The sequence below is a fragment of the Narcine bancroftii genome, chromosome 3, assembly GCF_036971445.1.
Source record: "Narcine bancroftii isolate sNarBan1 chromosome 3, sNarBan1.hap1, whole genome shotgun sequence".
Classification (NCBI taxonomy): Eukaryota; Metazoa; Chordata; class Chondrichthyes; order Torpediniformes; family Narcinidae; genus Narcine; species Narcine bancroftii.
Genome location: NC_091471.1, coordinates 261,954,696 through 261,979,431, shown reverse-complemented (window position 1 = coordinate 261,979,431; position 24,736 = coordinate 261,954,696). Strand labels below are relative to the sequence as shown.

The 24,736-nt window shown below is 40.7% G+C and overlaps 1 protein-coding gene across 1 annotated transcript; it reads right to left on the bottom strand.

The window, feature by feature from the left end:
* Window positions 1-6,568: 6,568 nt before the first annotated feature.
* On the bottom strand, window positions 6,569-23,099 carry LOC138756469 (ras-related protein Rab-3A). Its single transcript, XM_069922956.1, has 4 exons — window positions 22,872-23,099; window positions 20,384-20,502; window positions 8,961-9,085; window positions 6,569-7,228 (listed from the first exon to the last, which is right to left on the bottom strand). The coding sequence occupies exons 1-4, from the start codon at window positions 23,097-23,099 to the stop codon at window positions 7,038-7,040; spliced, it is 663 nt and encodes a 220-aa protein (XP_069779057.1). The 3' UTR covers window positions 6,569-7,037.
* Between the last annotated feature and the right edge of the window lie 1,637 nt (window positions 23,100-24,736).

Below are 24,736 nucleotides of genomic sequence, written 5' to 3'. Positions count from 1 at the left end.
GCGAACCAACAGTCGAATTGCCCAGCGAAGAGAGCAGAGTATTTGAGCTGATTTCCCTTGTCCGCGAGCACCAAGTAGTTGTGGCTGCCATTACATTCCTCTTCTGCTATCTAAGAGCAGACACAGTTTGTTATTTTGCTGTTTCCGATGAAGTCCCATTGAGGAATGGGACCACTTTTCTTTTTAAACCAAGATCAGGACCAACATCCCAAAGCTGGCATTGACTCGATTCAAAAAACTTTGCCACCTCCTTCCCTCTGAAGCCAGCTCCTCTCTAAATGATCAGAATCCTTTTTTTGGAAGACAAGACAAAGACACATTAGTTTAAGATAATTTCAGTGGATCTTTAATATTTTACACAACAGAAGTTAATACATAAATTGAGAATTATTCATAGCCTAGGTTTTTGACACTTTTAAATATAATTTCTTGATTTTTTCTTTGAAATAAATCTTTGATATTGACCATTATTTCGGCGAACTAGGACGTTTCACAAACTGAGAACAGGCAGGGGAGAGTCTGGAAATTTCTACACCTATGTGCTTCACGAAGCAGAGAAAACATTTGGTGATAGAAAAGATGGTCACACTGGCTCTATCTGCACGAAGAGCTTTACGTTTGTTGGATGTTAACCTGATCAGGGTCGTCTCTGGACCAGGTTTGAGCAATGGAAGTCACTTTAACTTTGCACTCTCAAGTCCGAGAGGGAAGGAAATAGATTTCCTTCCTGTTTACCATGACAAAAGATGAATGGCCACAGTCCATCATCCAAACTGTTCCCCTCCCCTCTCCAAGATCCAAATTGGTCCAGTAGGTCCTTGAAGTTTTCTGCAAAATCATCACTTTTCCCCCCCCCACTTTAAACCCAAGGTCGTCACCTTTATTTATCGTTCATACCATGCTCGTACGGTAAAGACGAGATAGTGTTTCTCCAGGACCAAGGAGGATATTTACATAAATATAAATACAAGTTAGAACGGAAGTTAAACACATTAAAATATTAAGATGTATGCAGTACAAGTCCATATGTTCTGGGAATTCAGGAGTCTGATGGCTTGGGGTGGGGGGGGGGGTGGGGGGAGGTAAAATAAACCGTTGCCCAGTCTGGACATAAGGGCCCGAGTGCTATGGTACTTCCTACCAGATGGCAGAAGGGAGAACAGTTTATGTGGCAGGTGTGTGGAGTCCTTCACAATGTTTATTGCCTTTCAACTTCATCGAGTGTTGTAGATATCCTTCATGGTAGGAAAGAGCCCTTTTTTTGCTGGGGTGAATGAGGTGGACTGGGGCACATGCAGAGAGAAGCCCTTCCATAGCCAATGGGTTCATCATGAGCTTATCAGAACCCATCCAACCTCTACATCTCCTACAGCCCTTAGACAGGTTATATTCATCCTCTGAATCTCTCCTCAAACCCTATGGACATCCTTCTCACTCCATTCACAGCCCTGGGCACTCTCTCCATTGCAGACCCTGACACACCCATTGAATCTCCAGCCAGAGCCCAAGGGCATTCATCTCTAATACAAACTCCATCTCTTCCATAAAAGGTACTAATGGAAAAATTGATGTAAACACTTTCCAAATCTAAATATAAATCAAAGAAAGCTCCTCGTGTCTCCTCTATTCAATTGATTTCCTCAATTAGCTCATTATCTGCTCAAATCAATCCAGTTGGAAACATAAAACCCATAAGGCTGGAGGGAATAACGAACAAGACCTGGGTAATAACTTAGATATGTTGGCACAACCTTATCCAATTGACCGCTTCTCCAAATACAATATGCAGATATGTTAATTAGCAACATTACCTCCCTCAGTCCACCATCAGTTAGCAAATATGACACAGCAATGATTTGTTGGGATTAAAACGGGACGAGCTTGTTCTAGGACTATTTCTCATCAGCCAAAATTGCAAGATTTCTCATATTTTAAAATAAATTGGAACCACATTATTGGGACAGATTCTGGGGATCACATGCTGCTGTGGCAGAGCTTGCCTCACTGAAAGAGAGTGACTTAGGTCCAAGTCTGGTCACAGAAACCAGTACTAACACACACACACTACCAGTAAATTAAATACGCCAAGGACAAATATCAAGGCTTGACATTTTCAGGGTATCAGCATTGCTGGTTCTGTGAATGGACAGCGATGCTTCAATACAGAGCAAAGCCTTCTCTCAACTATGTCCCATCAGCACTCCTCAGGTAGGGGCAGTAAGGGTAAGATGCAACATAATTATTAAATCTTGTTTTGAGTGAAAGACCTTCATTCCAAATTCTTTGATCGAATTGAAATCCAAAACAGAGATCTGAAAGGATATTTTAAGGAGAAGTGACCATCTCATATTTCCCTTATATCCAAACACACTGAAAAGGGCTTCATATCACATCATTGCAACCCAGCTCCTAGTGCAGTGGTTCTCTACCTTCTTTGGTCCAAGGCTCACCTGGCTTCAGGCCTAACATGCCATGGCCCACTAGAGGCAATGACTGAACAGTGAGTAATATTTTCAAGTCAAAGGCATGTATGAAGCACATCTTTATCTAACTTGAAGTTCTTTATTTAACATTTTTAAAGACCCACCTGGAAACATGCTGTGACCCACCAGTGGCCCATAGCCCCAGTGACACCACCAGCTTAAAATCAAGCCTCAATAACCTCTATCAGGCCTGGATGTTCAACCCTGCACAAGTAATTTTAAACGTGTGAACTTTCCTTAGAAAGGTTTTCATAAACAAAATTTTAAATGACAAATAGTGTGGAAGTCTCCCAAGGATGTTAGGTGCAAAACTGACAACACAAATCCTATTCAGCAAGAAAGAACAAAAATATACATTTAGGGTTGCTGGAAGATTGTTTTAAACACACACGCACACACACACACACACACACACACACACACACACACACACACACACACACACACACACACAAAATCCATTTCAAAATCTCTATATTGCTTTTCAATAAAGTTGAGGGTGTGGTTTGTTAAGAAAATGAAAGTTACAGAGGTAAAAACACATTGAAAGAGGAAGCTACAACAAGCAGTTAAGAATGCAGCAACATATTTCTAAGACATTACCACAGTAACTACACATCACTGGTATACACTAATCAATGCCCTGGCTATTTACACATATACAAAAGGAATGACTTTATATATATTTTTATTCTGAGCTCTAGGTCTATTTTTCCTCAATTTGTTTTGTTTTTGCAAGGTGTGGCATGCTAAGCACCTCCTCACACCTCTTCGCCACAGCCAAAGATTTAAAAAAATTGGTTGATCATAGGCCACAGGATCAGACTCCAATTTCATAGATTAACAGCCAAGAGGGTTATTAGCTCTTATTTAGCCACTCCCGGGAGTGGATGCTGTCAGCGCAGCCACCAGTTAGTGCCCGTCACTTTGACACCTAAACTGCCTCCAGCAGGGGATTGCGAACTACTTTCCTGAACTGGTCCACTTCAATGTGGTCAACCTTCTCCCAGAGTGCAGCCAAGTAGGGACCCAGGAATTTGTAGGATGGCCACTGAGATGGAGGGGTTGGGAGAGTGCGGCGGTATTAGCAGTGAGATTAGGGTGGGCGTAGCGAGGACAGGGTTGGAATTTCAAGTGTCCTCAGAATTCTGTTCCTCCTCCTCCCAAAACCCTCAAGCCCATGCTGATAAAGATCAGCCATGAAACAGAAGGAATAAATTGGAACTGGGAAGTGGGTGGGAGGAGGAGTTGAAGTCAACTATATCAGTGAGAAATTGAACGCAAGCTTGGCTTACAATCCGTGGAGTCAAAACCAATGAGATGCTCTTCGTCAACATTTATTAAGCTGTTCTATTGGCTCTAAGCCACAGCAGCTTTGGATGAGGAATGCCGAGGGCATTACTAGTAACAATAGTACTTGGACTGTGGCAACTAATCATTCGCATGGAGATATTAATTACACTCAAACAACTATATTTATTCAGTCACTCTCACTCTGATGGAATTAACCTGAAGTGTTAACTGCCTCTCTCTCCACAGATAACTTTCTGACAGACTGAATTCCAACATTTTGTTTCACTTGTCTTTATTTATTATTAATGAACGTATTCTTATGCCTTTTTAATTGTCTCATTACTGAGAACAGAGGGTATTTTCCTCAGCTATGAGATGCTGGGCATTGGTGGCCAAGACCAATGCCCTTCTCCAAACACCCTTGAGAAGATGGTGGTGAGCCATTTTCTTGGAGTGTAGCAATCCTTCTGGTCAAGATGCCCACTTGAAGGAGAGAATTCTTAATATTTAGAATCAGTAAGAATGAAGAAATGGCGACCTAGTTCCAAAGTCAGGAGGCTGCATGACTCGAAGGGGAATCTGCAAGTGCTAGTGTTCCCAGGTATCTGTTGGACTGGCCAATTAACAGTTTTACGAGATGATGTCGGATTGGCCTTGGCAAATAACTGCAGAGCACATCATGGGAGTGCACTCGAAACATGACATAAAGGTCTTTTTTGTGGTGACAGTTAGATTCAGAAATTAATATTTAATTATTCCTGAACAAATCCTCATTGAAACATTTTGAATGTTGAAAGACATGGACAAAGTAGACAGAGAGAGTCTCGGACAAGAGGGCACAACTTTGTGATTGAAGGCTGCCCACTTTTAACAGAGGTGTGGAAGAATTTCTTTAGTTGGCGTATCTGCAAAATTTGTTGCTCGAAGTGGTCATGGAGGCAAAGTCATTGGGTGTACTTAAGGCAGAGATTGATAGGTTCTTGATGAGGCAAAACATCAAAGGTTATGGGGAGAAGGCCGGGCAGTGGGGCTGAGTGGGAAAATGGATCAGCTCATGATTAAATGGTGGGGCAGTATCGATGGGCTGAAGACCCAATTTCTGCTCCTTTGTCTTATGGTAAAATCCAGAGTTCAGGTACGAAAACTGAACTTTTTTTGAACCTTCTTGTAGACAAGTGGCAGTAAATTCTTACTTGCTCTCTCTCTGCTAATAGGTAGCAAGACAGAATTATTCAACTTGCTAAGAATATGGTTGTCACCAGCGGAAGTGACATTTATTGCCCATCCCTTGTTACCCTGAGAAGGCTCTGATGAGCCATGCCATTCTTAAACTGCAGTCTTTACTCTCACCTTGAGGTAGTTTGATATAACAAGGACTTGCTTGGTCACTTTAGAGAGTAGTTAGAGGAAACCACCATTGGTGAGTGACTGGAGTTATATATATATACCCCGTACAGTTTGATTACTGAGGATAGTAATTAATCAGCTTAATTCTTATGACAGTCTGGCACCTTCATGGCTTCATTTACTGAAACCAAGTTTCAAAGTTGTTTATTTTTTTTTAAAAAAAAGCTCAGATTCTATAAATTATCTGCTCTTTCAAGGACAGGAAGAGGATGAGTGCTAAATGTCAGCCCAGCCAGCCACTACGAATCCTGGGAACAAATTCTCTAAAGGCAACAGCTCACAAGACTACTGGAACTGGAGTAGCCCATTAAGCCCCCTCAAACCAGCCCTCCCATTCAATACGATCAGGGTTGATCTAGCGGAAGCTTCAGCTCCTTCTCTGTGCCAGATCCTCAGAGCCCCGAAATCTACCCGAGCTTTAAAAAATTAATCTACCTCCACTTTAAATACTTCTGATTTTTGCCTCCAGAACTCTCCAGGGTAGAAAATTGCAGAACTTCACTACCCTCTGAGAGAACAAACTTCTAAATAGCTCAAAGTGCACTTCTTCAACCATGTTTCCTTTAATTCCTCTTTCCTCCACGTGTTCACTCAAATTCCCTTTAAACTTTTCTCCAGAGTTCAACACAACCCTCCCTAGAGTGAGTTTTGTGTTCTCCTTATTCCCTGCAGAAAGAAATTCATTAATTGATTTATTAGTGACTGTCTTATCAGTGAATTCTAACTGATGTCTACCATGTGAAGCAAGTTCCCCAGGTATCATTCTTAAACCTAACTATCTCGGTCATACACTCAGCTTCTTCTCCAGAGAATGCAATCTCATCTTGCACACTTGCGCTCTGTATGACCTCACAGTACGTTTTGCACCTTCCCCAGTGCTTATGTAGTAGTTTGCTGCTCTGATACATCTCTTCTTTAAGCCATTTAATTGTTTTTGTGGAGAGATACTGTTTCGTCAGGTTGCATACCGACAATCAAATGATAATAAACTTGGACTTTTTCTATTCGGTTCATCTAGAAATGAGCCCTCGAGCTTGCTGGCTACATGTTATATGGCCTAACAGGATGTGCCCAGGGAGGCCCATGCAGGTACATGGGGGAATGCAAAGCAGCTTTGGCTGGTAAAGGTGATTCTTGGGCAGCCTAATGCAATGATTAACAGTCCGGTTGCGTGTAGCCTGAGGGATCGATTGGAGCGATCCTCGGATCACAGGTGTACACAGCTGACTCAATACTGATCCCACTCCCACAGTTCCTTGTAGATCCCAGCAGCCAAAGTGGAACATTGGAATATTTCCATGTTCACATCTGAAAACATGAGAGACACACACTCACATTGTCACAAGCTATATCGGAGATGGCACAAGAACTAATATTTTCACATGGGAATAATTCACATACAAATCCAAAGTTCAAATATTCACTGCATAAAATACTGAACCTCCCCTTTCTCAGGTACAAATGGATGAGGGAATTAACCCAGAGAAGGATGGGGAAGCAGAGGGCTTTCAAACCAACTGCATGTAAACCAAATGATGATTGTCACAAATGCCATATTGAGTGTCATCATTGCAAGGGACTGGGAAATTGGGGTAAGTAATGCATTAATAGTCTGGCTGAGTTTTATACCCTCCATAACCTGCACATCCCAACCACACACACCCTAGTCCAGGCATCACTTTGGGAGGGGAGCATTGTCAGGCCTGCAGGCTGCTTTGTCCATTGGGGAGCCTGCTTGTCTGCCCATACTTGAAGGGAGTGGTAGGAGGGAAGGGGAGGGGGGGAAGAGAAAGAGGGAGAGAGAGGGGGAAAAATAAATAAAGGAGGTATTGGGAGCATTTCCTGGGAAGGCGTTTAGCAGCCGCAGTCCTGGTGCGGAGGGGCAGGCTGCTCGTTCAGCTGTGTACCTTGCTTTGCCCCAGTGACCGCAGGATCAGCTGCGTCCAAGCTCTCTGACATCTTCTCGCAGATGATATCCACCAGGCGCTCAAACGTCTGTTTGACATTGATGTTGTCTTTTGCGCTGGCTTCAAAGAACTCAAACCCTACAAACAAACAATTAAAGAGCAGCAGTTACAAAGCTCAATCCAATGCACAAAACGTAAGGATTAAAAGGTGATTGAGAAACAAAAAGAAACAAACAAATAAACTTGAAGTTTTGTATCGGTTTAGGATGTTGTGGTGAAACCACTATTGTACCTATTTGTCACATGTAAATGTTATGACCTTTGCTGGTTGACCCTGCTCTCAATGGCCTGCTCGTGACTCCTCCCCCTTTCTTCCCCACAAGGGCTGTCATGCCACAAGCCCATCCCCCAGTTCAAGTCCAGGTCAGTGTGAGCGCCCAACATAGGGATGCTGTCCATCTCTTGTAAATAAAAGCCTTCAGTCTCTGTGTAATTGATCATGCATCAGATGTCCTGATGACAGGCAAGTTGAAGTACTGTAATGGAGAAAATACAGCTGAATTTGAACTTGGGAAGGTCCCACAAATGGGGATATTAAATTTAAATAATCTGTTTTGTTGAAGTTAGTTTGGGGGTAAATGTTGCATCTTGCAACAGTCTTTTGCGTCCTTTTAAAAACACGACAAGGTCCTGTTTTAATGACACATCTGAAAGTTAGGTTCTTGCAAGGGATCAGACTGGGTTTTTGTGCCTTGTCTCTGGAGCAAGGACTTGAACCCATAACTTTCAGGGATGCAACATTTTTGGCAGCATATGAGATCTTTCCTGGATAGCCTACAACCTAATAGTCTGTTCACTGAAATTTCCAATTTTGGGAATTGGCTACTACCGTAAACCACTTGTTTTCACTCTCTCCCCCCCCCCCCACCCCAATGCACAAATGTGTCTCCACCCTCTCTCTCTTGCCCATTTTTCCATTCTACCTCTTCTACCAGCCTGGTTGGCAGAACGGTTAGTTCAGCGCCAGTGATCAGGACTGGGGTTTGAATCTCATGCTGTTTGTCCATTCTCCCTGTGTCTGTGTGGGTTTTCCACAGGGGCTCCCACTGTTCAAAACGTTTTCCACAGGGGCTCCCACTGTTCAAAACATACCGGGGTTTGTAGGTTAAATGGTTATAAATTGCACAGCACGAACTCATGGGCCAAAATGGCCTGCGTCCATACTGTGTGTCTAAATTTAAAAAGTTATTAAATTTACCTGCACCTGCCCAGTCTCCTATAACCTCCTGGACCCTGCCTACCTTTCCTTCCTACTTTTCATGTTTCCTATCTTCCCTTCTCACCCTCAAACCCAAATCCCTGACTATCCATTGCTCTCCATGTGTGCGAGGGATGCTGCCTGACCCACCAGCTTTTTGTTGTTTGGTCAAGATCATAGCATCTACAGCAGTGGTTCTCAACGTTTTTCTTTCCACTCACATCCCACTTTAAATAATCCCTATGGCATCGGTGCTCTGTGATTAATAAGGGATTGCTTAAGGTGGGATGTGAGTGGGAAGAGAAGGTTGAGAATCACTGCTCCAGACCCAATTGTTACAGAAATATTTTGTTTGAGAAAATTGTCATTGGCCCATTCCCTTTGGAGTTCTGAAACCGTGCACATAACGAGTCAATTCGGTACAATTAAAACAGTGGTTTTCAAACTTTTTCCTTCCACCCACATACCATCTTAAGCAATCCCTTACTAGTCACAGAGCATCTACGGCATCAGGATATTTGTCATTGCAAGCTGATAGTTGTAGCGGCAGATTGACCAGAACGCTACTCGGTAACTGTAGCAACAGTTTCGGACTGGTTCTAGCAGTCTTACCTAGATGATCAGCCAACTGCTTTCCTCCCTCTGCTAGCACCACACGTTCATCTTCCATGTCGCATTTGTTTCCAACCAGCAAGACCTGGGCATTATCCCATGAGTAGGTCTTAATCTGCGTCGACCTATGAGGAATGAAATGGATGTAATGAGCAAATTAAAATAGCAGTAGGCTTTTCAACAGCATCGTCACTGCCAAGTCCCCACTGCCAATACTTGGTGGTCACCATGGACTGGAAACCTACCTGGCCACCCACATAAAGACTGCAACTCTCAGAGCAGAATAGAGGCAGTGTATCCTACAGTAAATGGCAAAAGAAGTTAAACAAGGATGTCTGCAGATGATGGGCTCAAGTGCAATATGTGCTGGAAAAAACTCAGCAGGTCACGCAGCATCCCTAGGAAGTAAAGGATGACCAACATTTCAGGCCTATGAAGGACCCAGGCCCGAAATGTTGGTTATCCTTTACTTCCTAAGGATGCTGCGTAACCTGCTGAATTTCTCTGGTGTGATAATGAGTGGCAAAATCTTTCCACGATCTACAAGGTATGATTCAGAAGTTTGATGGAAAGCCTCCAAGTACCTGAATGAGTCCAGGTCCAACAACATTCTAGAAGCTCAACAGCACCCAGGACAAAGCAGGTTAACTAGCATGCCATTCACCACCTTGAACACGTTCACCTTCTACCAATGCTGCAATGTGCACAATCACCAAAAATATACTGCAGCCTCTTACCAAGGCTTCCACAACAATGACCAAATGTATAGTCTCAGCCACCTAAAGATTCGGAATAAGGAAACACCACCACCTGCAGGCTCCCCTCAGACTGCACAACATCCTGGTTTGAAAATATATTACGATCGCTTCATTGTTGTCTGGTACTCAGGAGGTAACAGAACTTTAGGGCAGGGGTCTCAAGCTTGCGGCCCACGGGGAAACTGTGGCCCTCGGGATGATAGTTTGTGGCCCTGCCTTAATATGAAAGTTTAATGTTAGTGCGGCCCGCGAGTTTGATATGATTGGCACTTTTCAGTGTTGTGTGCGGAGCTGAATGAACCTACCAATCACGGTGGGGTATATTGTTCTCGGGGACGGGACATCGGCTGGGCTTATTGCGAATATAAGCATATTTGTGTGCATTTTCTATTTGTCATTATATGCACGCGGCACATGCGCAATTTCCTCGGCCGCTACCGCTTCACGTGCTTCGGCGTCCAGTCTGAACCCAGAAGTTGTTGCTCAGCGGGACAGAAAAAGAAGCGGAAAAGACGCATCAGCTAAACACTGAAACAGAGCCACATTTCAAATTTTTGCGGACCCCTTCTCCTTTGATGTGCAAAATGCCCCTCCTGTGCTTCAAATGGAGCTCATTGACCTGCAGTGCAACTCTGAACTCAAAACTAAGTTCAGGGAGGTGAGTGGAAAAGCAAAAGAGCTTGGGCAATTTTTGAGAGAATTGCCCCCCAGCTTCCCTGAGCTATTCCGAATGTTCAAGCGGATCATGTGTCTTTTAGGGAGCACATACTTGTGCGAAAAGCTCTTCTTTACCTTGAACTTCAGTAAGTCCAAGTACAGGTCCAGACTTACTGATGAGCATCTTCAAGCCTTACTGAGGGTCTCAACTGCCTCCTCCCTTAAGCCAAATGTGCCTCGGCTATGCGAGAGGAAGCGCTGCCAGATCTCTAGCAGTAAGAAGTAGGCAGAAGAAGACATGTTCATAACAGTTTATGTTCAGTGTTCCATTCATGTTCAGAAAGTTAAAGGTTAAAGAACTGTTAATACAGACATTTGAATCTGAATAATAATAATTACATTTCTCCAGTCAGGAACTATATGTGGTTTCTTCAGTCTTCTAGATCTGCTGTATTATTATTTTTTTTCATTTTATTTATTTATTACTGATTGATTTTATTTTTTTTCTTATGAATTGTTAATTTATTCATTTTTTCATCTTATTTTGTGTTAAAAAATAAAAATAAAGACATTTGATAACATTGGAATGTTTTTGTAAACCTGATGCGGCCCAGCCTCACCCAGACTCCACCTCCAGTGGCCACCGGGTAAATTGAATTTGAGACCCCTGCTTTAGGGGGTCTTCAGCCACTGACTATATTTAAGGCAAAAATCGATAGATTAAAAAAATATTAACGGGGTGATGGAATACAAGGTGATACACCATCAATAATACCAAATCGTTGGAGGTGCAGGACGATAGGCTTTTAATACCATAAGACTTGGACCATGCTCCTGTTCTGGCCTGATCCCTGGATGTACTGAGGGAGGGACTTGGTGTAACCGCCTTTATTAGGGGATTCCGGGGGTGAAGTCACCGAGGGAAAGAGGGGCAGCCACACATATGGACCATACACAATGCCAATAACCAAGTAACAGTATACAGTGGTGTATCACCACATATGGTTACATAGGAACATAGGAAGTAGGAACAGGAGTAGGCCAAAAATGGCCCATCGAGCCTGCTCCACCATTCAATACGATCATGGCTGATCTAATTTATGACCTAACTCCACCTACCTCCCTTCTCCCCATATCCCCTAATTGCTCTATCATGCAGAAATGCAATGATAGAATACCTATGATCTTAATGAATGGTAAAGCAGACACGAGGGGCTGGATGACCTCCTCCTCCCTCTGTTTTAGTTCCATGCTCATTATCTACGTGGTGTACAGCAATTCAAATAGGCTGCGCACCTTTTCACAGGCAATTAATGCTGGCTCTACCAGCAACTCAAACATCCCATGACAGCACAAGTAAAGATTACCCAACTAAAGCAACTCTACAAGGGTTAGCATCATTCCCATGAGGATTTTTCTTTTTTTAAAAATAAACATACAGCAAGGTAACAGGCTCCTCCGGCTCAAGAGCCTGTGTCCCCAAAAGGATGTTCAATCAAACAATGGTTACCTTCTTTATTAATTATTTTCTTATGTTTAATTTATTTTCTTTAATACAAAAATCCAACCTCATTCCTTCATTTACCTTGACCCCCCCAACTCATCTTTTCCGTATAATCCTCAATCCAATCAATCATTGTCTTTCCATATACCCATCCCCCACTTACTCTTCCTAACCCCTCTGCCCTTTTTTTAAATTTTTTTTATTTTTCACACTATAAACCATATTGACCAAGATACATATAGACATTTTTCTTCTTAAATATATACAGTGTCGTTTTCTCCCCCTTTTCCCCCCTCCCTTCCCTCCCTCCTTCACTCCCTTCCCCATTTATTTGAAGTTCCATCTATAAGATACATTAATAAAAATAAACAAGAAATTTTACTGAGTCACTTCTTTTCGTTATCTTCTCCTTCTGTCATATTAGGTGGTGGAAGTCCATGGTAGGATTTCTCTATTGTATTTCATGTATGGCTCCCATATTTGTTTGAATATTGTAATGTTATTTCTTAAATAATATGTTATTGTTTCTAATGGAATACATTTATTCATTTCTATATACCATGGTTGTATTCTCAAGTTGTCTTCTAATTTCCAGGTTGACATAATACATTTTTTTGCTACAGCTAGGGCTATCATAACAAATCTTTTTTGTGCACCATCCAAATCGAGTCCAAATTCTTTGTTTCTTATATTACTTAGCAGGAAGATCTCTGGGTTTTTTGGTAAATTGCTTTTTGTGATTTTATTTAATATCTGGTTTAGATCTTCCCAAAATTTTTCCACTTTCTCACATGTCCAAATTGCATGAATTGTTGTTCCCGTTTCCTTTTTACGGCGAAAACATCTGTCTGATACTGTTGGGTCCCATTTATTTAACTTTTGAGGTGTGATGTATAGCCTGTGTATCCAGTTATATTGTATCATGCGTAACCTCGTGTTTATTGTATTTCTCATAGTTCCGGAGCATAGCTTCTCCCATGTTTCATTCTTTATCTTTATGTTTAGATCTTGTTCCCATTTTTGTTTAGGTTTACCATTTGTTTCCTCGTTCTCCTTTTCTTGCAGTTTGATGTACATGTTTGTTACAAATTTTTTAATTATCATTGTGTCTGTAATCACATATTCAAAATTGCTTCCTTCTGGTAACCTCAGACTGTTTCCCAATTTGTCCTTCAAGTAGGTTTTCAGTTGGTAGTATGCAAACATTGTATCGTGAGTTATATTATATTTATCCTTCGTTTGTTCAAAGGATAATAATTTATTTCCCGAAAAACAATTTTCTATTCTTTTGATCCCTTTTCTCTCCTATTCTCTAAAGGAAAGGTTATCTATTGTAAAAGGGATTAGCTGATTTTGCGTCAATATTAGTTTTGGTAGTTGGTAATTTGTTTTATTCCTTTCTACGTGAATCTTCTTCCAAATGTTAAGCAGATGATGCAATACTGGTGAATTCCTACATTGCACCAAATTTTCATTCCATTTGTATAGTATATGTTCAGGTATCTTCTTCCCTATTTTATCTAGTTCTATTCTGGTCCAATCTGGTTTTTCCCTTGTTTGATAAAAATCTGAGAGGTATCTTAATTGTGCGGCTCTATAATAATTTTTAAAGTTTGGTAGTTGTAAGCCTCCTTGTTTGTACCATTCTGTTAATTTATCTAGTGCTATCCTCAGTTTCCCCCTTTCCATAAAAATTTCCTTATTATTTTCTTTACTTCTTGAAGAATTTCTCTGTTAGGCGTAATGGTAATGACTGAAATAGGTATTGTATTCTTGGGAAAATGTTCATTTTAATACAGTTTATCCTTCCTATCAGTGTTAGTGGTAAGTCTTTCCAATGTTCTAAGTTGTCTTGTAATTTTTTTCATTAATGGATGGTAATTGAGTTTATATAGATGGCCGAGGTTTTTAGTTGTATACCTAGGTATTGCATTGCTTGCGTTTGCCATCTAAATGGCGATTCTTTCTTAAACTTTGAGAAATCCGCATTATTCATTGGCATTGCTTAACTTTTATTTGCGTTGATCTTGTACCCCGACACTTCTCCATTTTCCTTCCATTTCCTATGTAATTCTTTTATTGATATTTCTGGTTCTGTAAAGTATATTATAACATCATCTGCAAATAGACTGATTTTATATTCCTTCTCTTTTATTTTTATCCCTTTTATTTTATTTTCTGTTCTTATCAGTTCTGCTAGTGGTTCTATAGCTAACGCGAACAGTGAGGGAGATAGTGGACATCCCTGCCTTTTTGATCTGCTTAAGTTAAATTGTTTTGATGTATATCCATTTACTGTCACTTTCGCCAATGGCCCCTTATATAATGCTTTAATCCAATTAATATATTTCTCTGGTAGGCTGAATTTTTGTAGTACTTTGAATAAATAATTCCATTCTACTCTGTCAAAGGTCTTCTCTGCGTCTAAAGCAACCACTACTGTTGGAGTTTTATTTCCTTCTACTGCATGAATTAATTTAATAAATACAGTTATTGTCTGTTGTTCGTCTTTTTTTAATAAATCCAGTTTGGTCTAGATTTACTATTTTTGGTACATAGTCGGCCAATCTGTTTGCTAATAGTTTAGCTATTATCTTATAATCTGTGTTAAGTATAGATATTGGTCTATATGATGCTGGTGCAAGGGGATCTTTCCCTATCTTTGATATTACTGTAATTATTGCTGTTTTGCATGAATCTATTATGCTTTGTGTTTTATCAGCCTGGTTGATTACTTCCAGAAGGGGAGGAATTAATAAGTCTTTAAATGTTTTATAGAATTCTATTGGGAATCCATTGTCTCCTGGTGTTTTATTGTTCGGTAGTTTTTAAAATATCTCCTGTAATTCTTCTATTTCAAATGGTTTTATTAATTTATTTTGCTCCTCTGTTTGTAATTTCGGTAGTTCAATTTTAGTTAGAAATTCATCTATTTTGTCTTCTTTCCCTTCGTTTTCAGTTTGATATAGTTGCTCGTAGAATTCCCTGAAGTTTTCATTGATCTCCGTTGGATTATATGTAATTTGTTTGTCCTTTTTCCTTAATGCCAATACCATTCTTTTAGTTTGTTCTGTCTTAAGCTGCCACGCTAGAATTTTGTGAGTTTTTTTCTCCTAGCTCAAGATATTTCTGTTTTGTCTTCACTATGTTCTTCTCCACCTTATATGTTTGTAGTGTTTCGTATTTTATTTTTTTATCTGCCAATTCTCTTCTTTTAGTTGTGTCTTCCTTCATTGCTAATTCTTTTTCTATATTTGCTATTTCCCTTTCCAACTGCTCTGTTTCCCGATTGTAGTCCTTCTTCATCTTAGTTACATAACTTATTATTTGCCCTCTGATGAACGCTTTCATTGCGTCCCATAGTATAAACTTATCTTTCACTGATTCCGTATTTATTTCAAAGTACATTTTAATTTGTCGTTCAATGAATTCTCTAAAATCCTGTCTTTTAAGTAGCATGGAGTTTAATCTCCATCTATACATTCTTGGTGGGATGTCCTCTAGCTCTATTGCCAATAACAGGGGTGAGTGGTCCGATAATAGTCTAGCTTTATATTCCATTTTCCTAACTCTCCCTTGAATGTGGGCTGATAACAGGAATAGGTCTATCCTTGAGTATGTTTTATGTCTACCCGAATAATAAGAATATTCCTTTTCCTTTGGGTGTTGTTTCCTCCATATATCCAAAAGTTGCATTTCTTGCATCGATTTAATTATAAATTTGGTTACTTTGTTCTTTCTGTTAGTTTTTTTTCCAGTTTTGTCCATGTTTGAATCCAAATTAAGGTTAAAATCCCCTCCTATAAGTATGTTCCCTTGCGTGTCTGCTATCTTCAAAGAGATATCTTGCATAAATTTTTGATCTTCTTCATTAGGTGAATATACATTGAGTAAATTCCAAAATTCTGAATATATCTGACATTTTATCATTACATATCTCCCTGCTGGATCTATTATTTCCTTTTCTATTTTGATTGGTACATTTTTATTGATTAATATAGCTACTCCTCTGGCTTTTGAATTATATGATGCTGCTGTTACATGTCCTATCCAATCTCTCTTTAATTTCTTGTGTTCCACTTCAGTTAGATGTGTTTCTTGTACGAATGCTATATCATTTTTTTCTTTTTTCAGTAAATTTAACAGTTTCTTCCTTTTGATTTGGTTATGTATTCCATTAATATTTAAAGTCATATAGTTCAATATAGCCATTTCATACTTTGTTTATCTTGCCTTTCCGTTTCCTCATCACCACCTTCCCTTCTTATCCATTTCAGCTTTCTTTTTTTGAACACATTATAAGACAACATTTCTAAAACATCAAACATTTCCCTTATTCTCCTATCTAAAATTCCTTTAACCCCAATAGTCCCTCCCCTTTCTGAGTTGCCCTTTGTCCCTTGTCGGGCAACCACATCTCCCCTCTCCATTTGGATTTGCGAATTCGCTCGCAAGCGTCAACTGATTTCGCAGTGACTGTAATTCTTCCCCACCCAGCCCCCCCAGAAGAGATTTTAATCTTCATATATAACAAAGGTCACTCTCTTAATTCCCTCCTTACTTCCTTTCTTCCCTTTCTTTCCCTTCTTAGTTCTTACCTATACTCTATTTTTTATATATACACACACACACACACACATGTATATATATATATATATATCTATATATCTATATATACACACATACACACATATACCTACATACACACATACATGTAGTTTGTTGTCATTTTTGTTCTTGTTACATCTCTTCATCTCTCTGTCTGTTTTGTAGTTGTTCTGCAAATTTTCGTGCTTCTTCCGGATCCGAGAATAGTCTGTTTTGCTGCCCCGGAATAACTATTTTAAGTACTGCTGGGTATTTTAACATAAATTTATAACCTTTTTTCCATAGGGTCGTTTTTTGCTGCATTAAACTCCTTCCTCTTCTTCAGGAGTTCAAAACTTATATCTGGATAGAAAAATATTTTTTGACCCTTGTATTCCAGTGGTTTTTTGTCTTCTCTTATTTTCTTCATTGCCTTCTCCAATATATTTTCTCTTGTTGTATATCTTAGGAATTTTACTAGAATGGATCTTGGTTTTTGTTGTGGTTGTGGTTTAGGGGCTAATATTCTGTGTGCCCTTTCTATTTCCATTTCTTCCTGTAATTCTGGTCTTCCTAGGACCCTGGGGATCCATTCTTTTATAAATTTTTTCATATTTTTGCCTTCTTCATCTTCCTTAAGGCCCACTATCTTTATATTGTTTCTTCTATTATAATTTTCCATTATATCTATCTTCTGAGCTAACAGCTCCTGTGTCTCTAACATTTTTATCAGATTCTTCTAATTTCTTTTTTAAGTCATCTACTTCCATTTCTATGGCTGTTTCTCGTTCTTCCACCTTGTCTACTCTTTTTCCTATATCTGTCATGATCACCTCTAATCTATTCACTTTTTCTTCTGTACTTTTTATTCTTCTTTTTTATTTCACTGAATTCTTGTGACTGCCATTCTTTTACTGTTTCCATATATTCTTTAAAAAAATATATATCCATGTACTTGCCCTTCCCTTCATCTTCCATTTCTCTGTGTTCTCCTTCCTCTTCTTCTCCAGGATCTGTGTCCTTTACCTCTGTCTCTTCTGGTTTTCTTGTTGGGTTGTTTGTTTTATTTTGTTGGGTATTTTTGGTCTTCTTATTTTTATTAGAAGTGTCTTGGTGTTGGTCTTCTTCCTTTGGGTTGGTCATCTGTTGTTTCTTTGATTTCTTATTTTTACTCTCTTCTTTCTTGCTCTCGTTATTTTCTATGTTTTCCTGTTGAGAGTCTTGCTGTTGTGTTGTAGTTGTCTGTTTCAGCTGTGGAGATTTACTCCTCAGCTGGTCCCCCCTCCCGTCAGTGTTATTTTTGTCTTGCGCATCGCACTTTTGTTTGGCTCCGTGAGCCATTTTTGTAGTCCCGAGTTTGGGGCTTCGACTGACCTCAGGGAGCGGGCTTCTCTCTCCACGGCGGGCCTCCTCGTACCGGTAAGGCCTTCACCTTCTTCTTCCGATGTCTTTCCTTCTTCTTTTCTTCCCGTTGTTTTTGGCTTTTCTTTCTTTGCTGCCATTTTTTCCACACTTTTACTTTCACTTTGTTTTGGTTTTTATGTTTGTGCCTTTGCTTTTTCTCTATCTTTTTTTTAAACTTTTCTGGAGAGGGCTGGAGTTCCCCTACCGGCCACTACTCCATCACGTGATTCAACAGGACCCCTCTGCCCTTGATGTGATTCTTGAGCCCTGGAGTCCTTCATTCTGCAGAACCACCTTAAATAGCTGCAATAAGTGCCACACTTGCGCCCATATCTCCTCCCTCACCACCATGCACAGCCCCATACAGTCCTTTCAAGTGAAGCAATACTTCACTTGTGTATCTGCTGGAGTTATCTACTGCATCTGGTGCTTCCTTTGCGGCTTTCTCTGCATCAGAGAGATTGGACGCAGACTGGGAGATCACTTCGCTGAGCACTCTCTCTTTGTCCATATCAGTGACTGGGATCTCCCAGTGACCAACCAGTTCAATTCCATGGCCCACTCCCATGTCTGTCCATGGCCTCATGTACTGTCCTACCAAGACCACCCGTAAATTGGAGAAACGATATTTGATTTTCCATCTGGACACTCTGCAACCAGATAGCATTAACAGCGACTTCTCCGGTTTCTGCTAGCCTCCTCCCCGCTCTCCCTCCCTTCCTTTGTCTTCTTCCCTCCAGTTCTCCATCCCTTTCCCTCTCCATTCATAGAGTTATCCCTCCTCCCCCTGCTTGGTGGTGTGCCCTCCCTCCCTTATCCCTTCTGCCCTCCCTTCTGCCCTCCCTTCTGCCCTCCCTTCTGCCCTCCCTTCTGCCCTCCCTTCTGCCTTTGGGACCGTGCTCCTCCTCCTGCCCCCCTCCCCCCACCATTTTGTTCAGACACCTACCTACATTTTTTCAAACCGGAAACCCCGGTTATGTATCTTTATCTTTGCTATTCAAATACACTGTTCAACCTGCTGAGTTTCTCCAGCATTGTGTTTTACCACAGTGTCTGCAGACTTTCGTGCTTTACTTCAAATAAAGTGTGCCCCCGTCACGCTGCCAGTTTGTCCTCTTTTCCAAATGGGGCCTTTTATTAATTCAGTGAACATTTCTAATGGAATCTTCCCTTTACTCTTAGGTTGTTCATTCTTAAACACACGCCTGAAATTCACCACTTCATTACCTGGACTAACTTAACAAATCAAATTTTATTGATTTGTTAATAAGTATAAAATTATTGAATTGGATACCCTCAATGCCTGTATCTAACAAAAGAAATCAACCCAACTTCCTTAAATTTTCTCCAGGACTGAATTCCTAAGAACTGGAATCTCCATGGACAGGCAGTTCACCACATTTCCATGACCATGCATCTGGGAAGGTTTCTCAATCCTTCATCTATGGCTGAAAAATCACTCTCCTTACTTCAGAGAGATATGATTGAAAAGGTTCAGCCAAAGTATCAATCAGTTCGGATCACCTCATAACAGGAAAGGGAAAGATGTGGAAGTTATTGAGAGGGAGCAGAGGAGATTTACCAGGATGATTCCCTACATTTGCAGCAACCGTGGCAGATCTTGCCGTTCCAGGATCAGCCTCCATAGCCACAGTTGACACTGCTAAACAAACCAGTGACTACCAGAGGTGCAATACCCATGGTCGGTCACGACTACAGAGGCCAAGAAAAAGAAGACCTGGATTGGAAAATGTCTTATGAGGCAAGGTTAGCAGAGCTGTGACTGTTCTCTTTGAAGTGTAGAAAGATGAGAGGAGACTTAATAGAGGTCTACAGGATTCTAAGAGGCATAGATAACGTGGACAGGTAGCACCTGTTTCCCAGGGCAAGAATAGCAAACACCAGAAGACATATGTACAAAGTGAAGGGAGGGAAGTTTAGTGAAGACATCAGGGGTATTTTTTTAAAAAATATACAGGGAGTTGTGTGTGTCTGGAATGCCTTGCCAAGGATGGTGGTGGAGGCTGAAACATTAGGGCTATTGAAAAGACTCTTAGACAGGCACATGAATGGAAGTAAAATAGAGGGTTATGAGGCAGGGTTTTTTTTAAGGAAGATATGGGTTGCACAACATTAAGGGCTGAAGGGCCTGTGCTGTAGTGTTCTATGTTTTACTCAGAAAGCTCTAATATTGCAGGAAAGTGAGGCGGAGAGAGATTCAACAGGAATTCTTTGATGTAAGATTATCAACCTTTTTCCTGACCTGCTGAGTGTTTCCCACAGTTGTTCTTATTTCAGATTCCTAACCACTGTAGGTTATTGATTTATCACTCTGGAAAGGAAACAGGATGAATTCCAGAAAGAAAAATGCAATGGTTGTGAAAAAAAAGAGAAGGTGAGCCTGAATGTATAGCTCTTTAAAACACAGATTTGATGGGCTGAATGGCTCCTTTTGCTCCGTGAAATCCAAGGATTCAGGGCTATTTCTTGCCAGACATCCATCAATTACTTACCAGTCCTGGACAGCATTGAAGGATTCTTCATTGGTAATATCATACATTAGGATGAAGCCCATGGCACCACGGTAGTAAGCTGTGGTGATGGTTCGGTACCGTTCCTGACCAGCTGTGTCCTGCAGAAAACCAAAGGAGAGAACATTTACTAAAAATGTCATGGGAATGAAAGACATTAAACAAAATTACAGTCACACCCCATACTTTGGTTAATGTTGTGATCTTGGCCTCAGCTCAACTTTATTGTCTGTTCCCATGACCCCAAAGGATCAAAAATCTCGATCTCAACTTAAATATGTTCAATCACTCCGCCTCTGCAGCTCTTTGTGGAATGAAATCACAAAAGATTCTGGGCCCTCTGGAGAGAGATGTCTCCTCACTAGCTTGGAAAGGTGGATCTCTTCTTATTCTAGGTCCATTGTTGATGCCCTCATGGTGAGGGGTGGGGGGGAACCTTCTTTGATATTTACCTTGTCAAGTTCTCTCATGGTCTCATAAGACCAAAAGACCACTACAGCACAGAGTACAGGCCCTTCCAACCAATTAAGTCCATGCCAAATTACTTATTGTGTCTGGTCTCATCGATCTGCACGTGTATACCCCTCCCAATTAAATCTTCTCTTGAAGGCCAATATCGAAGGTGCATCCACTACCTCCACTAACAGCTCATTCCACACTCTGAGTCCCTCCAAATATTTTGCTTAAACATTTCACCTTTCACCCTTAACCCATGTCCTCTAATGTTTGCCTCGCCCAACAGTGGGAAAAAGCCTGTTTGAAGTGTTACCTTATCTATACCCTCATTATTTTGTATATCCTTGCTTTAATAGATTACATTTCATTCAGACATTACCAGCTTTTTCACCAATCTTTTATAATCCCATTGAACCTTGGATGAAACATCAAGATCCTTCACAGAGGATCCTATTTGACAAAAATAGTACCCTGAGCCCAATAAGCAGACGCTAGAACTAGTGACCAAAATTCTGGTCAAAGAATCATGTTTTAATAGAATAGGAAAAAGCGTTGTAAGGTGCAGAGATAAAGGAAAATAGTTCCAGAGGGGACTGGGATCATTTTAACGCCTCATTCAAAAGAGGGTCCTTACGATAGATTAGTACTCCCTTAGTTATGCATTGAAATATCAGCTTAAAGTGCGATTTGAAATCTAATACTCCACTTTCCGATGTTCAGGAATCCTGATGATTTAGTATCAAGATGGGTTGATTCCCATACCCCCTTTGTCAAACTAGGGCCTCTGTTCTCTTTACTCCCTTTCATACACCAGGGCCCTGATTCCTGCACTCCCCTGAAAATCTTTGAAACTTACTGGGACCTTGTTTCCCACGTTCTCTTTAAATGCAGCTGGTTCACTGGAAAATATAATCTTCTACTGTGCTATAGCTTAAAAAAAAATTGAATTAAAAATGTGATGGTGAGAATGTGAGTCTTAAAGTAGTGAAAAAGTTAGAAAAGCAGAGAACATTCTGTATGTTGATGATTCAGCAAGGCTAAAGCTGATTGTGAAGAACAACCTCCACTTCATATTTGACACAGACAGTAAAAGACTATTAACAAATACTAAGAAATACATACTTATATTGAAAAATCTGATCAAATGTTCTGGAGAACTGGAAGTTTGGCTAAGAACTGTTAATGTACAATCTCCCTTGTGGCCAGGATGGCTGCAGGTGGCAATGGCTCTTGCTGTAATAGAGTTCTCACACTTTGCAAAGTGCTTTGTGGCCATATTTACGTTCATTTGTCAAGTATTCACAGGTCCACTTTAACATTGGAATATTAATAGGAGTAATATCCAATAGTCTAGTTGAACAATAGTTCTCAACTGTTGTAGGAAGTCTGCAGCAACGAGGCAAAGACGGATATAATAAACAAGTAATACATAAAACAAGGTTGATGAAACAAATTGGAAATTCTGAACAAATGCTCCCACGAAAACAAAGTAGCATTTCCAGTGGAGTGGGAAGGTGCTCAAGTTCTCCACTCACTCTCCCCTCCCACTGTTGAGTTTATTTATAGGTGCTTGGCTGTATGATCATTAATAGTTAAGGTGATTTGTGGGTGAAAAGAAGTTGAGAACCACTGGCCCACAGAATTTGCTATTCCAGCACCACAAAGTGTAGTGTTTCGTGCAACAGCACCAGTGACCTGGGTTCGAATCCACCGCTGTCTGGAAGGAGTTTGTATATTCTCCCCATGTCTTCTCCAGGTGCACCAGTTTAACCCCACCATTCAAAAACCTACTGGGTGTAATTGGGCAGCAAGGGTCAAAAGGGCCTGTTACCATGCTGTAGGTCCATTTTTTTTCCCAATTAAATTTAAAAAAAAATGTCTGAAACACACTAGATTAACATTGTTCACTGAACAGATGTCACAGAGAGCCAGAAAATGAATCATCTATACCAATGATGTGATTTTGATAATGCCAGTTCACAATAGGAACAGGAGTGGAGTCACCATGACTTACCCAGATCTGCAGCTTGATCCGTTTTTCATTCCTGTAAATGGTCTTCACTTTGAAGTCAATCCCAACCGTGCTGACAAATGCTGGAGTGAATGAATCGTCAGCATATCGGAACAGGAATGAGGTTTTGCCAACACTGCTGTTCCCAATTATCAGAATCTTGAACATGTAATCAAAGTTCTGATCCGAGGACTCCTTCTGCCCAAAACGTGGGTCCGTCGCTGAAGCCATCTACACAAAAGCAGAATTAGTCTCATTGATCACGGGGTGAAGTTCACAGGCAATTTCATCTTGACATTTGGTAAACCATGCAGAGTTCTCCCAAAGACATTCATGCACCAATTCTGAAGGTGGAAGCAAGCACAGAAGCAAATTTGCACCCAGCAAGATCCTAGAAATGGCATCATACAAAATATAAGATCCAGTGACAGATGATTCACTGAATCACCCTGCCTTTCCATTCCCTTTTCTCTCGTTTTCTTTTAAAATGAACTTCAAACCAAGGAATTAAGCCATTATTGGGATTATCTACATTCATCCTTGTAATGTTACCCAATCATTCCAAATGCTGCACCGCCACGTTAGGTCACCAACTACTGAAATCGTCGCCCATTACTGCAGATTTGACTATTGCAATACTCCCACAAGAGTGTTGCCGTTATAATAACATTGAACAAACAATTGAACTAACTGCTAACCCTCATTCCACCCTCTCATAATAATGAGATCATTAATTCTCTGAAGCCCATTTTCTGGCTTCCACCATCCTGCTGACACACTGCCTGCTCTTCAAGTTCATTATCATTTGTCCCTACATGAACAACTAGACGAAACTGTATTTCTCCAGGCCACGATGAACACACACATACTTCACAACAGCTAATAATCAAAATATATACATAAAGACAGAATTTAAAATGAATATTTTGGGATGATTTACTCTATAACAGGATACTGTTCGTCAATCCCACAGCCTGCAGGAAGAAGCTATTTACCTTCCTGGCAGTCCTGATTTTATAACCATATACAGCACAGAACAGGCTAGTTTGGCCCTTCTAGTCCATACCGGAACAAATCCCCACCCTCCTAGTCCCACTGACCAGCACCTGGTTTGATGCTCCTTCTTGATGGTAATGGGTCAAAGATCCTGTGTGCTGGATGGAAAGGGTCCTCAATAATTCTTTGAGCTTTATTTTAGCATTAGTCCTGGTAAAAGTTGTCAGTAGAGGAAAAGGATATGCCAGTGATCTTCTCGGCCATTTTAATGATCCTCTGTATTGACTTCCACTCTGATGTTTTGCAGCTACCGTCCCACACAATGATACAGCCAGACAGGACACTCTCCATTGTTCTTGCTGATACACACTGGGTCCTAGTTAGCACTATCTACATTTTAAATTCTCACACATATTTACAAGTGCTCCATTGTCTCAACTCTCTCCCTCTTTGTTATCTCCTCGAGCCCACTGATATTCATACATCTCCACCCTCCTCCAATCCTGACCTCGAGCATTCTCATATGTCTTGCTCTACCAAGGGCACACACACTTTTGGGTTTAGGGGTCCTAGTTTCTGGAAGTCCCTCTTCTTTTAATATGTAAAACCTTATCACTTTGCTCAAATGTTTGTCTATCTGCCGTGAATATTTCTCAGAGGCAAATATGGTTTCATGAAAGTGAAGTGCTGTGAAATATTTCATAGGGACTTCTTGACTTAGGTCCGAGTTCCGTTCTGGGTGACCGGCCAATTCCCGGAATGGACGCATGTCAGAATTTCCCTACCTGTGATCCTGAAGAGTAAAATGATCGATTTCCTTCTGTTCTCTATCTTCAAATCCTTCTCATTCTCTGTTGCTGCAGACCCTGAGC

What these genes read in the sequence shown, in the direction of transcription:
- LOC138756469 (XM_069922956.1), bottom strand. Translation starts at nt 23,099, where the DNA reads ATGGCTTCAGCGACGGACCCACGTTTTGGGCAGAAGGAGTCCTCGGAT. An exon ending in TTCAATGCTGTCCAGGACTG is followed by an intron (nt 9,086 to 20,383) that starts GTAAGTAATTGA and finishes CATTCCTCATAG; the next exon opens with GTCGACGCAGATTAAGACCT. An exon ending in GCAGTTGGCTGATCATCTAG is followed by an intron (nt 7,229 to 8,960) that starts GTAAGACTGCTA and finishes GTTTGTTTGTAG; the next exon opens with GGTTTGAGTTCTTTGAAGCC.